This window comes from Denticeps clupeoides, chromosome 3, assembly GCF_900700375.1.
Source record: "Denticeps clupeoides chromosome 3, fDenClu1.1, whole genome shotgun sequence".
NCBI classification, from domain to species: Eukaryota; Metazoa; Chordata; class Actinopteri; order Clupeiformes; family Denticipitidae; genus Denticeps; species Denticeps clupeoides.
The window spans coordinates 16,355,369-16,367,301 of NC_041709.1; the positions used below are offsets into that span (position 1 = coordinate 16,355,369).

General features: G+C 44.5%; 2 protein-coding genes across 3 annotated transcripts; both read right to left on the bottom strand.

Annotated features, from left to right (window-relative positions):
- Positions 1–4,990: 4,990 nt before the first annotated feature.
- Positions 4,991–9,305, bottom strand: LOC114785948 (serine/threonine-protein kinase PLK2-like). The gene is made up of 14 exons (XM_028972580.1): positions 9,044–9,305; positions 8,833–8,940; positions 8,603–8,719; positions 8,385–8,514; positions 8,127–8,310; positions 7,848–8,046; positions 7,614–7,761; positions 7,450–7,529; positions 7,216–7,354; positions 7,034–7,114; positions 6,755–6,914; positions 6,531–6,660; positions 5,758–5,868; positions 4,991–5,667 (listed from the first exon to the last, which is right to left on the bottom strand). The coding sequence occupies exons 1-14, from the start codon at positions 9,218–9,220 to the stop codon at positions 5,476–5,478; spliced, it is 1,956 nt and encodes a 651-aa protein (XP_028828413.1). The 5' UTR covers positions 9,221–9,305; the 3' UTR covers positions 4,991–5,475.
- A 550-nt stretch (positions 9,306–9,855) lies between these two features.
- LOC114786910 (protein N-lysine methyltransferase FAM173A-like) lies at positions 9,856–11,883 on the bottom strand. 2 transcript variants are annotated; one of them, XM_028974490.1, is made up of 6 exons: positions 11,641–11,883; positions 11,022–11,197; positions 10,640–10,744; positions 10,394–10,534; positions 10,264–10,314; positions 9,856–10,179 (listed from the first exon to the last, which is right to left on the bottom strand). In XM_028974490.1, the coding sequence occupies exons 2-6, from the start codon at positions 11,190–11,192 to the stop codon at positions 9,991–9,993; spliced, it is 657 nt and encodes a 218-aa protein (XP_028830323.1). In that variant the 5' UTR covers positions 11,193–11,197; positions 11,641–11,883; the 3' UTR covers positions 9,856–9,990. The 2 variants fall into 2 exon arrangements, with proteins under 2 accessions (XP_028830323.1, XP_028830324.1); XM_028974491.1 differs by lacking the exon at positions 11,641–11,883 and adding an exon at positions 11,305–11,614.
- Positions 11,884–11,933: the final 50 nt, after the last annotated feature.

The following is an 11,933-nucleotide window of genomic DNA, read 5'->3' on the forward strand; positions in this document are numbered from 1 at the left end:
TTTATCAATTTTATGAGGCTAGAAAACACCTGTCAGGGCAAGACTCACATTTATATTAGCGGACTCTGGCAGACTGGCTGGTTTGCTGGGTGCAATTTAAAGGTGCAGCGTTTAAATCAAAAGAACATTTCATAGCTAAATGCATTCGTTTGTGTTCTCACTCTCTTTGTTCTGTTTTTATTGTGATACATTGTGCATCGCGGCAGAGGGTCAAACTGATTGGGAGAATGCATTGAAAAAATTGATAATCGTGTTGCTGTCCTGTTGTGCAGGCAACACCTCAGACTTGGTAAAAGTTTTTTCTTCTGGATTTTAAGAGTGTGTGTTCTCTCTGCATAATCATCCCGTTCCCACCCACAGAGCTAAGGGAACTGTCATCTTATAATTACCCTGGTTTGTCTGTACTGTCTGTTCCAGTGGCACATCTGAAGTTGTTTCCAGCTAAAGTGAGTTAAAGATGCACAATGTGCTTTAAGGATTTTTACAACAACAAACGCTCATGTCAAGTGTATGGATAAAAGGATTTGCGATGTAATAATGCACACTGATGTATACACTGTATGTGTTACATTCACCTTGCGGAACATGCATGTTACGAGAATATTTCCTTCTTCAACATGTTCACATTGTTCATATTCACCTGAACAGAGGTATACGGATGATGCTGATATAAAACCACAGGCAGATGCACATTCAGCTGTTTTTCTGTCAGTGTTGCAGTCTTATCGTTTCTACGAACACACTCAGGAAGAAGTTAGGTAATCTCTGCAGGAGTGACTTGATTTGGCCTTGGCCGTTTACTCAGTGTATCACAATCAAATGTCTTTATGATTGCATTTTCAATTTTTTCACCACTTATCTAGTCACAATGCTACACACACTGCACCAATGATCACCAATTACCTTCGGAACAGAACAGACTGTTTACGCCATTACACCATGCAAGTTCACACAGTTAACATTAAAAATTTAACTTTGCTGTGCGCTGTCAAAGCTGTTTGCTTTGATTGATCCTCTATGCATTTTTCACATGCAAAATGTTAAATATTATGTTTATGGCAAACCAAGAGGTGGTGCAAGTCATAAAGCCCCAGGTTCAAACTACACTAACTACCTTTGCATTCCTGAGAGTGACACTTAAGCCTGAGCCAGGGAGACAACATGTGTAAAAATGTCAGCTAAGCAAAATGTATTACTGATAAAGCTCATGTCCAAAATCATGTAATTTCAAATTTCAAAGACTGTTGAAATTAGTAAGAATACCTCTACGGCTTCTTACCTGCTAGGCCACCACTGCTTGTGGGTTTGGTTTTTGTTAGAAATGAGAAATTCAGAGTTCCAATTTGAAGAGAGATCATTACAGGATGGTCCACTGGATCTGTATCCCCAGCAATGGCCCAAGCTCCCTGATATTATAAAACCACTTATATATGTTATTATTAATCAATGTACGTTTTACGACCTGGCCCATCGGGATGCATATAGATGTGTTGTTATTTTTAAGCACTGTATCAGTGCTTCGCATGGTACCTGCCATGTATATAAATAGCTCACTTCACCTTGCCCCTTCTCTATTAACCACACATCTGTTCAATTACCGAGCCAAATGAGATGTCGACCTCCTGGAGACGACAAGATGCCCAGTCTCTTATCTGGTCCTTGTGGAATTAAAAATTCCACTGAGAGCCCTGCTTCAAGGATGTCTAAAGCAGATCTGGTGGGGGCAATGTTCAATAAGTGTAGTTCAGGTAATTGACCACGCCCGACACTCGTCCTCTGCAAAACGTATAAGATCCCACATTCACGACCCCTCAGCCCGAGTCTTTCCTCTGTGTGCTTCCACCAAGACCCCCTGTCCTCCACGTCCATCAATAAACTCAGAATGTATGGAATATGAACATATTTCATTTATTTCAAAACTGTGACACCATACTCCTTCATGTTTGTACACTGACTTGTGACATCAGTGCATAGACTCTCTGAGATGAGAAACGCTCTAATTAACATTCTAAATGAAGGCTCGTCTCACTCTTCCCTCACCAAAAAAATGTTTTGCAGATTGGAGATGGACTGCAATGCGGGTATTATTTAAAAAAAAAAAGTAGATGAAAGTTCAGCACCTAGGTGTGTTAAAGGAATGCAAGGGTGTGGTGGGGAAAAGCTGGAAATGTTTTGTTTTCACACTGTGCACCGAGTGGCAGGAACGAACTCGTCACGGGACCTCAAGTATGCAATAATTCTGCGCCACCTACACTCCCTGAAGCCCTCTAGCCATTCCCATCCCCTCCCCACGCGCAGAGGGGAAGCCAAGGGATGCTTCATCAATCTTTTGGTTACCCAACCACTGTTTCAAAAGGAAATGTACATTTGTTTAATGGGTAAAAAAAATCTGTGTTGCCTGTAGGGAGTTTGCTTTGGAATATATCGTACTGTAAACTAAGGATGGTAAAGAGAAGATGCTTTAATTTTTGTTCTGCATGATCTTATGTGCTCTTGTTGATCGTCAGTGGCGAAGACGTCAGTTTCAGAATTAGAGTGCAATTGTTCCCGGAACAATGCTTACAAAAGTTAAAGCGCTTGTGTTATTACATGCCTGTCAACTTTGCTTAATTACAGATGCATGTAGACGTCAAAAATGACACGCCTAGGGTTCGATTCAGCTCTCCAGCCAACCGCCGTGACGTGCATAAAGCATTTGTGCCACTCCAGTGGCTGTTGTAAGTGGCGTAACAGTGTAAATGCAGCACGATTCTGACTGAACTTACAATGAACATGTGCTTGTTGTGCAGCAATAGCAATTGCCTAGTTGCAATAGTTTGACTTTAACATTGTGCAGGCTGTAAAATAGCGCAGTGCATTCACTTATTTAAAAATTAGCATTTTTTTTGGCACACAAATATCAAAATTCAAACTGGTGACAAATTTTATTTACAGAGATTGTTGCAGACAAAAATACACTGCCAAGTGAAGAAAAATAAAGGTTATGCAAGAACTGAATGTCCCTGGCCATTTTTGATTGCCGTAACACAACACAACAGAAGATATTCTGGTAAATGTAGGCCAACTGGACACAGGCTTGGTGTGAAAGTCAGTGTACGGCAGATGGACGTTATGTAAGAACGTGTGATTCACTGACTTCAGATGTTGTTTTCTACCTCTCGTGGTGTAGAGGGAAATGCCACATCCTTCACTGCATCGCCAGCCCAAGGATGTTCCAGTTTCCCAGAGCCTAATTTCAAGACTGACAGTAATACGCCTTTGTCTACAAAAACGTAGGTGCATATTTATTTGACAGCTGAATAAAATGTATGTAAGTTTCTCTGATGCAAAATGACTGGTAGCCTATCTTAAAAACATATATAGAGTACATATAAATATATGGTTTATGAATTGAAAAGCAAAAAGTACTAGCCAAATGTTTCATTAGGTTGAGTGTGATGAGTGATCTCACACACACATTCATACTATCGCAGAAAAAACAGATCAGCAAGGTTACGAAGGCCACGGTTTGAACTGAAAAAGTCTTGTTCTCCGCTCATTTTGCATGGCTGCATCAGGATAAAAAATCTGCCCCCTTTCCATTATGACCAATAAGATATCTGGATGGTGGTGTGCTGTAGCTGTAACCGGGAAGGTTTCATTTCCAGTTACCCAGACGTACATGGTGAATCGGTCTCCCCTACCTTGTTAACATGCGGCCCCTGATTATTAACAAGCTACATACTGTATTTGTAGACATTTCTAAATGACCTCAATTTATTATTCATACCGTGTAACACATGCGGCAAATTTGTCAGCCATTTCTGTTCATGTCCCTTACTGCTCACTATGCTGCTGAAATAATTAAATCCTTTACTGAGCTCATGGAAAGAAGATATTTAGAGGTTGGTTCGTTAAATGAATACTTAATGATGATTTAAGTTCAGATAATGTTTAGCACCTATGTAAACAATTTTAGATTTTTAGAATTAAACATATATCCGATTGGATAATAATGGTGTCTGTGTTGATTTTTCAATCTGAGACCGAGCTGCCTACATTTCAAAGCGAGGGCTGACATAAGGAGAAAATTCATTCAGCCAAATGCATGGCCATTCTGTTGGACCTCACAGAGAGCTTTCTGGATCATGTTTGCCCAGTGACTGCCAAGTAGAGCAACGCTCCAGAGCAGCGCCATTTGGAAAAATCCATTCCCTGAGACAAGGGCGACGCGGGAGTTCTCATCTTGCATGCCAGGCTGGGCCTGCAAATTGTGAATCCGTGTCCTAGTAGGCCTATTGTTTCATGTTCATATTTTTTCACAGAAGTTTCTGTTCTGGTGTCATACAATATGTATTAGCAACAATTGGTGACTGTGAGGATCTGCCTTAAATTGGGGAACTGTTCGATTGATTCATCCCCTTCATGGTCAAGCCTGACCTGGGCTGTTTAGGACAGCAGAAGGGAGGCATGGGTCCTGCATCATCTGGCAGTTTGCACTGGAGACAACAGTACATTACAAGCCACAAAACAAGTAACCCCCACCCCCAAAGTCATGAGTTAGTGTCCCTGGGCAAATCAATTGAGCCAATGTTGCTCCTAGGGGACCAAGCCTGTAATTAGTGATGTGCGGCCAGTGGATGGAATTAGCAGAATGTACAGATTCCTTTGCAATGAGGAGGAGAAAAAAAATGAAACTTAAAAGGAGTGTGTGCTCAGAACAGATCTTTAATGTTGGTGAAAAGAGTCTTCTCAGAACCCATGAGGTTTATGTAATAATCTGTCATCCACATGGCATTATGGCAACAATAAAGCAGATAGGAAGGATTTAATAAACTCGTAACATCAAGATGTTATTACCATTCATTCATCCTTATATACATGTACACATTCACGTTCAATGATGTATGAGTAATAGGCTGGTGTGTTGCTACTAGCCATCATAGTATTAATTCCATTATTATTACAAAACATTTACATTATCAAACATTCCAGAGAGTCACAAACTGTCAAGGATTTTTATGGGTGTGTTTATTAAATAAATAAATACTTAAGTTATATCCATCACACAGGCCAAATGTGATCTTGATCATTGTTGTCTTCACTGATTTGGGTAATGTCACAGTTGGTTGGGTAAAGTTCATCCATCTGCGCTTGCATCCCGTCACAGACACCTTCTCCTCCGGTGAAATGTCACAGTGTAACAGCTGACTGCTCCAAAGAGAGCTACAGTAATTGCACCCTGCTATGCTGAGGCACCCCCACCCTCTGCACTTTAAAAGTCGCAATACAGACAGTACCATCTATAAAGCCCACGCTGGCTTCAACACAGCAAGATTCCTTTATAATGATTGAAAAAAAAACATGGACCGGTCCTTTTCATCTGGTTCCAGCCCAGTATTTCTTAAGTCCTTTCCGGTTAGCAGAGACAGGCACATGGCAGTGTTCCTCTGCTCTTCTCTTAGATCAAGCTACCGCCACAGCGAGGGTCCAGACTCAGTTGCACCTCTGCAGCAGCATGTTAAATGCATACTCCATGCGACTGCGAAGGTCCCCCGAGCAGCCGGACACCAGCAGGGTGCTGAGGCTGATGGTGGTGGAGACACGGTCTTCGTTGATGTAGGTCAACAGGTACTCACTGGCCTGGCTGCACAGAATGATCTTTGTGTGGTCGTGGTAGAAGTTCACCTGGCCGGAGAAAAAGGTTGCGGTTAGAAAGTCGAGCTGTCTGTGAGAGCTGTAGGTTTATTTGAGGGTGTACAGGGTCTGGTGCTCTACCTGGAAGGTTCCATCGTTGAAGAGCATCATGAGGGCACGATCCGACTTTAGCCACTGCAGCAGGTACAGTCTGGGTTTGCAGGCATCAGATATGTTGGGCAGATCACCACCCTGTTAAAGAAGAAGGCGAGGATGGGTTAGAACCAGGAACTGGATGAAGAGCAGTGAACTGGATCCTAGTGTATCTAATATATCCATAAATTTTCATTAAAACTGCAATTTGTTTTCATAAACACATCAATGTTACATTGACATTCAGGGTGTCTTGCTCAGGGACACAAGGATTTATAAGTGAGGATTGGACCTGTGACTATGGCCTTCGTAGGCGAGTTTCTAAGCCACTAGGTCTACTACCACGCCAATTTAAATAATTTCATTTGAATAAGTAAATCTTTAACCATTCCCCCCCTGACTAAATATTGATGGAATACATGAACATTTTTGTTGACTGATAGGTAGTAGTGAAGGAATCTGATATGGTGCATTTTCTTGAGCTACCAGCCATAATCGGCAATACAAGAGCAAAGTATATTCATGAATAATGTACATATGAAGGTTTAGGTTTTAAATCACAGCATTGGCCTGAGGGTTTTTGGTATGAAAAGTGATATCTAGACAAAAGGCACAAGATGGTAGATGGTGCCAAATATGATATTTTGTAACACACTTTAAATGAATCTCGAAAAAAGAGCCGTTGTCATACATTCAAGCCAATGCAGTAAACGATTAAAACAAAGGTGTGAAGTAACGAGTGAAAAACAGAATGCCCTCACATCCATGAGATTCTCTTCCATGTAATGGGCGAAGTACTTGAGTATGGTGACCTGGCCCACGAACTGCTCTGGAGGTTCACCGGTGGCAAAAACCGTGCACTGGCCCAGCTCTGCATAATAATGCACGGTCCTGCGAACGAACACAAACCAGCGCACAGCGATCAATTTTCACACGGTGCTGCCGTGCAATGTCGGGGGGGTTTTCGGCAGAGGTTGGCACTCACTTCCTGTCGGCCAGCAGGCTCATGTGAGTGCCATTGTTGAACAGAACGCCGACTGTGTGGTCGGACAGCTGGTAGCCGAAGCCATACTTATTGGAATAATCCACCCATTTGGTTACCCACTGGAAGCTGCTGTAGAGACTCTCCTTCGCAATGCTGTCAGCTGAAAAGGAGGAAACGGAGAATGAGTTTGGTGAAGAGTAGTAATCTAATATAACAAAAAAACATTTCAGCTATATTACTGCGACCGGGAGTCCACCTGTCGGCTGAGCTGATGCATACCTTCCAGCATGTTCTCCAGACAGCCTCGGAGTACCCTGGCCACCGTGTCTGCCACGCTGCCCATCGTGCCGTCTTCCAGGCCTGGACATGAATAAAACATGAAGGTTTTCAGACGGGAGACTGATAACACCTCTCTCGCTCTCAACACACACACACACACACACACACACACAGATACGTACATTCACTGCTGCTGCTGCAGCTGCCCAGCGTTCCCCGCACGATCATGCGGATGGTGTCTCTGATCTGCTGCTTATTTGTGCCGTCCTTCACAGGGACGCCGGCAGGCTTCACAGTGGGAGGAGCCAAGGCCTTAATGTCCTGCGGAGAGGGGCGTGGCACTGGCGTTAACGCAGGGGACTACGGACCCAAGGCTGGGCACAATCACAGCGCGCCGGTCTCGTTTTTTAACGAACCTCATTCTGGCTGCTGATTGAAGTCTTCCTCATCTCGTGACGAAGTCGGTGAATTTCCTCTTCCTCTTTAGTAAGTTTGTCTAGTCGAAACAAGGCTGCGTGTCATCTTACCAATACCGGCATTTGTGAAAAATATTGTGAGAAATGAAGGAAAGCGTGCATACTTAGGGCTTCAAAGTACTTGGCCTTGTCCTTCTTCCCTCCGAACAGAGCTGCCGCGGCTTTCCTGAAGAAGTTCTTGGCCGGGCTGGTGTGGTGGAGGTCTGGGGCGGTGTGGCAGCAGCTACTTGGCAGCCTTTCTGGCGTGAGGCCCTGAAAAGCAGGCGAAGGATAAGCCTTCTTGCCCAAGACGAGGTCACTAGAAGCCTTGTCACCGGAATTAAGGGCCACGTCCACACCTGCGAGAAGAAGTCGTGGCGGAGGATGCTGTCCAGAGGGGGACGGTCCTCGGGGCTCTTGGACAACATGCTGCCGATCAGATTCTTGGCCGGGGGGGAGAGCGACGAGGGCATGGTGTAGTACGCGTCCCGGATACAGCGGTACGTCTCCTTCAAGTTTGTGGTCTCGAACGGAGGTCTGCCCAAGAGCATGGTGTACCTGCAGAGCAAGGGGTTAACGACACGCTGTCCCAGACTCGCGGCGTCCCTTACGTCACACAGCCCGACCGTCACACTTACATCACACAGCCAAGGGCCCAGACATCGGATTCGCACCCGTGGCCCTGCTTGTTAAGGACCTCTGGAGACAAGTAGTTGGGGGTCCCGCATATGGTTCTCCTTCGGCTTTCAATGGGCTCCAGTTTAGCAGCCAGCCCAAAGTCTCCAATCTTCAGCTCCACGGCTTCATTGATGAAGAAATTCCCTGCGGGCCGAGACGGAACCGTTTCAGCTTTCATATGAACGGGGTCGTCACAAAGCGAAAGCACAACTCCTTACCTAATTTCAGGTCTCTGTGCAGGATCTCTTGCTCGTGAAGATACTTCAGACCTGAGACGATTTGTCTCAGGTAGTATCTGACCTCGGGCTCTGTCAGCACTTTGCGTGCTTTCAGAATATGAGCCAAAGACTGAAAAGGAGCACACAAGGTATTTAGATTTGAGGAACACAAGCACAGCAACCGTTCTTCAGGAAGGAGGAACATCTCCGGCACTCACTCGTCGACTGCAGTACTCCAGGAGGATGTAGATGTTGTCTTTGTCCTCAAAATGGTGGTAAAAGTGAACTACGTGCTTGTGGTGGAGGCCTCTGTGCAGCTCGATTTCTCTGTCGATCTGTTCATAATAATAAGAATAATAATAAGTGGAAAATGTCAGGATGACGTCACGCGCCCCTTCACACATCGTTCCTGAGCAGCATGAGAGTGGCAGCGGTGCACGACAGGTACCTTCTCCCTCTGGTGCGGCTTGGAGACGCGGCTGTGCGGAATGATTTTGGCCGCGAACATTTTGCCGGTCGCCAGGTCCGTGAATTCGTAACATTTTGCAAAGCCCCCCTGCAATGACACGCCACGATTCGTTTCGTTATGGCAAATAGCGGCTCCAGGACATTCGTCCGCACAAGACACGTCAGCACCACCGTTTCACCGCGGTCTTTACCTTGCCCAGAACTTTTCCTCTGCAGTAACACTTGCCGGTACCGGAATCCATCACGATCCGCGACATCTCCTGCGCGCTCTCGTCCGGCTTCTTTTTCCTCAGGTCGGCGGGCCGGACGTGCGCGTGCTCGCACATCTTGCCGCGGGTTACAGGTTGTCTGGACCCGAGTTTGTTCATCGGCAGATCGCGGTCGTGGTCGCCGCCGCTGAGCGCTTCCAACACTGGCGGACGGCGAGACCGACGCGAGCGACTTATACCCCGCCGCTCCGCGCGCGCGCGCGCGCCCGCCGCCCTCCACGTCACGCGGCGCGCGTCCCCGCGCTCGAGTGCGTGTTCACGTACTCCTTTACACTCCGATCCGGCATTCACAGCTAAAAAGGACGTCAATTTGCACCAAAAAGGACGTGATTAAATGTTTTTTCACAAAATATATGCATGTTATAGTTGATTGACTATTACGTCATCTTTTTTTGGCGTTAATGTGTTATCGAAAGGCAAAATGATTGCGCATTTGTTGTTGCGTGCTGTACAATTTATTTCACTGACTGTGGCGCCACCTTGTGGTAGAGTTAAAAAAACCCACAGGATTTAAAAAAAAAAATATATATAGTATATATTTTAAAGTCTATTACGTCATTTATTGACGTCAATGTGTTATTGAAAAGCAAAATGATGACGTATTTCTGGTTGCATTCTGTACAATTTAATCGACTGTAGTGTCACCTTGTAGTAGAGTTGAAAAACCAATAGGATTCCCATTCACAACCACAATTAATCCTTTATTCATTTCCATCTGTTACAAATACATAAATTAGACACACCTTTTTTAGGCCTTTACACAAGTTTAATCAGTTTTCTGATGAAATTTGGCCATGTATATAATCAATAGTACAATGAAGTAGCCATTAAAAATGATATAGAGATGTATACAGAGTTGTGGTTTTGAGTCAGACTGCTGACGTGCAGGGAGAGATTGCGTCCGACTGGGAGATTGCATGGACATCGTAAGCCCACACTTGTTCTAAGCCTGATCCCATACTGCATGTGTGAGGCCAGTTTGGGAAGGGGAACTGACAGACAACCACTCTGGTGTCCCCCTGAAGCTCTTTCAGCAACTTTTCCTCCAACAATTCCATCTGGACACAGAAACAGACAAATGGTATTTAAAACAAAAGCTAATCTACATGAAATGTAATACCTTTAGAATGCAGGAAACGTACCACAGGAGGAGCAAGGAACACAGTCACATTCTTGTATTTAGATAGGTCAGTCTTAAAGAAATGTAATAAAAGTGAAGCAATTATTGGCACATTATAGAAAACATAGAGCAATCAGGGGGAAATTATTCACCTTCCAAAAATCCTGGTTGACAAAGCTGACATCAGTATAGTGTATCCCCTCCCACCATGCTCTGCTTCGGGAATAGGCTAATAAAATTGGGTTTATTTCAAAACCTGTACAATGAAATCCCCTTGAGAAGGCTGCAAAGACCTAATTGCAGAGGGACGTGAAGGCTTGCGTGAAAACACTTCCACTACTTTAACATTTCTTATTGCATTGTGTCTACACAGTAACTGAGATTTCTGGCATACTCACCAGTCTCCCATCACCTGAGCCCAAGTCTGCCAAACGTCCCTTGCGCCCATCCAGGAGTTTCATTACATTCTTAGTTTGCTCTACAGATGACGGAAGGTAAGGGACCTGAATAATGGTAAAATTATTCACATGTAACATACAGTCATACTGTTGCAGGAATACATACTGAGTCACAATTTTATTACTTCTATGTTGAAAAGTAATCTTGTTTTTTTTTGTTTGCAGCTTGACATCATGTCAATGACCTGGACTGTTTGTCATTTTAAAATCACCTGACAAATTAGATTCCACGCTCTTTATGAAGTCATTTTCTATGTTCGGATAAACATCTAATTTAAAAAATATGTATTTTTTTATTGTTGGAGTGCTATAGGTACAGTACCTTAAGCCTAATTGGCACTTTAAGGAACCCAGGCATACAAAACATTCCCCAGAGTCCATAGAAACCAGCAAAGATGGCACCTGTCAGCAGGGAAATGGTACGGTTGTCCTGGTATCTGCTCAAGAACTTGGAGGTGCGGTCTTGTAGGATAACCTCAATGCAGTCCTCCATTTTACCTGGTTATGCACACATCGATTAAGCCACAATCAGACTATGACCAGCTGTTTCACGTCAGATTAAATGTATAGGGAAAAATGTATGAAGTTTGGTTATGTCCGTTCACCTTCTACTAATGTCCAGCTTTTACCACCAGAGGTCGCTACTAAGTAAACTGCGTTTCATTCACTACCGCTAATTTATTAAAACGTAAATTACATTAAACAATAAATATTTTGAAGGTAATGTTTCGACCAAGTCACGTCAGCTATGCTGTATAAGTCTACAATATCCCCACTTTATGGACGTATCAGCAACCTAGCTTCGGCTATGCAGCCTCGACTGCGTGTGTCGGCACGACAGCAACGTGAACACCGTGAGCTACGGCAATGCTAAGAGCCCCGGCACAACACTGTATTTGCAGCCCAGAGCAAGTTTAAAGCTAATCGGCCACTCCACCCACCTTCTCGTCAGGCACTAGGTCCAGACTCGAGTCTGACGTGACCAACGTGGTCTGGGAAGCACTGTTTGAAAAACACACGAAAACTAGTTTCAAAGTCAAGTTCAGTATCACCGACATGTGCAATGGAGGTTTGCTGACAGCGTAAACCAACGCTCCGTTTGACCTCAATCCCTCAGTACAATTACGCGCAAGAAAGCGCAACGATATTTGGCGCAACGCTAGTTTAACACGGCGCCACGGGACTCCATTTCCCAGCATGCCCGTGTCGCGCCGGCGTCACGTGACCGGGGCGC

Coding starts and splice junctions, on each gene's coding strand:
- LOC114786910 (XM_028974490.1), bottom strand. CDS start 11,192: ATGGAGGACTGCATTGAGGTTATCCTACAAGACCGCACCTCCAAGTTC. Junction 10,535..10,639: donor GCTCAGGTGATGGGAGACTG/GTGAGTATGCCA, acceptor CTCTGCAATTAG/GTCTTTGCAGCCTTCTCAAG. Junction 10,180..10,263: donor TGTTCCTTGCTCCTCCTGTG/GTACGTTTCCTG, acceptor TTCTGTGTCCAG/ATGGAATTGTTGGAGGAAAA.
- LOC114785948 (XM_028972580.1), bottom strand. CDS start 9,220: ATGAACAAACTCGGGTCCAGACAACCTGTAACCCGCGGCAAGATGTGC. Junction 7,355..7,449: donor CAATCAGCAGCCAGAATGAG/GTTCGTTAAAAA, acceptor CCCTCTCCGCAG/GACATTAAGGCCTTGGCTCC. Junction 5,869..6,530: donor TGGAAGAGAATCTCATGGAT/GTGAGGGCATTC, acceptor CTTCTTTAACAG/GGTGGTGATCTGCCCAACAT.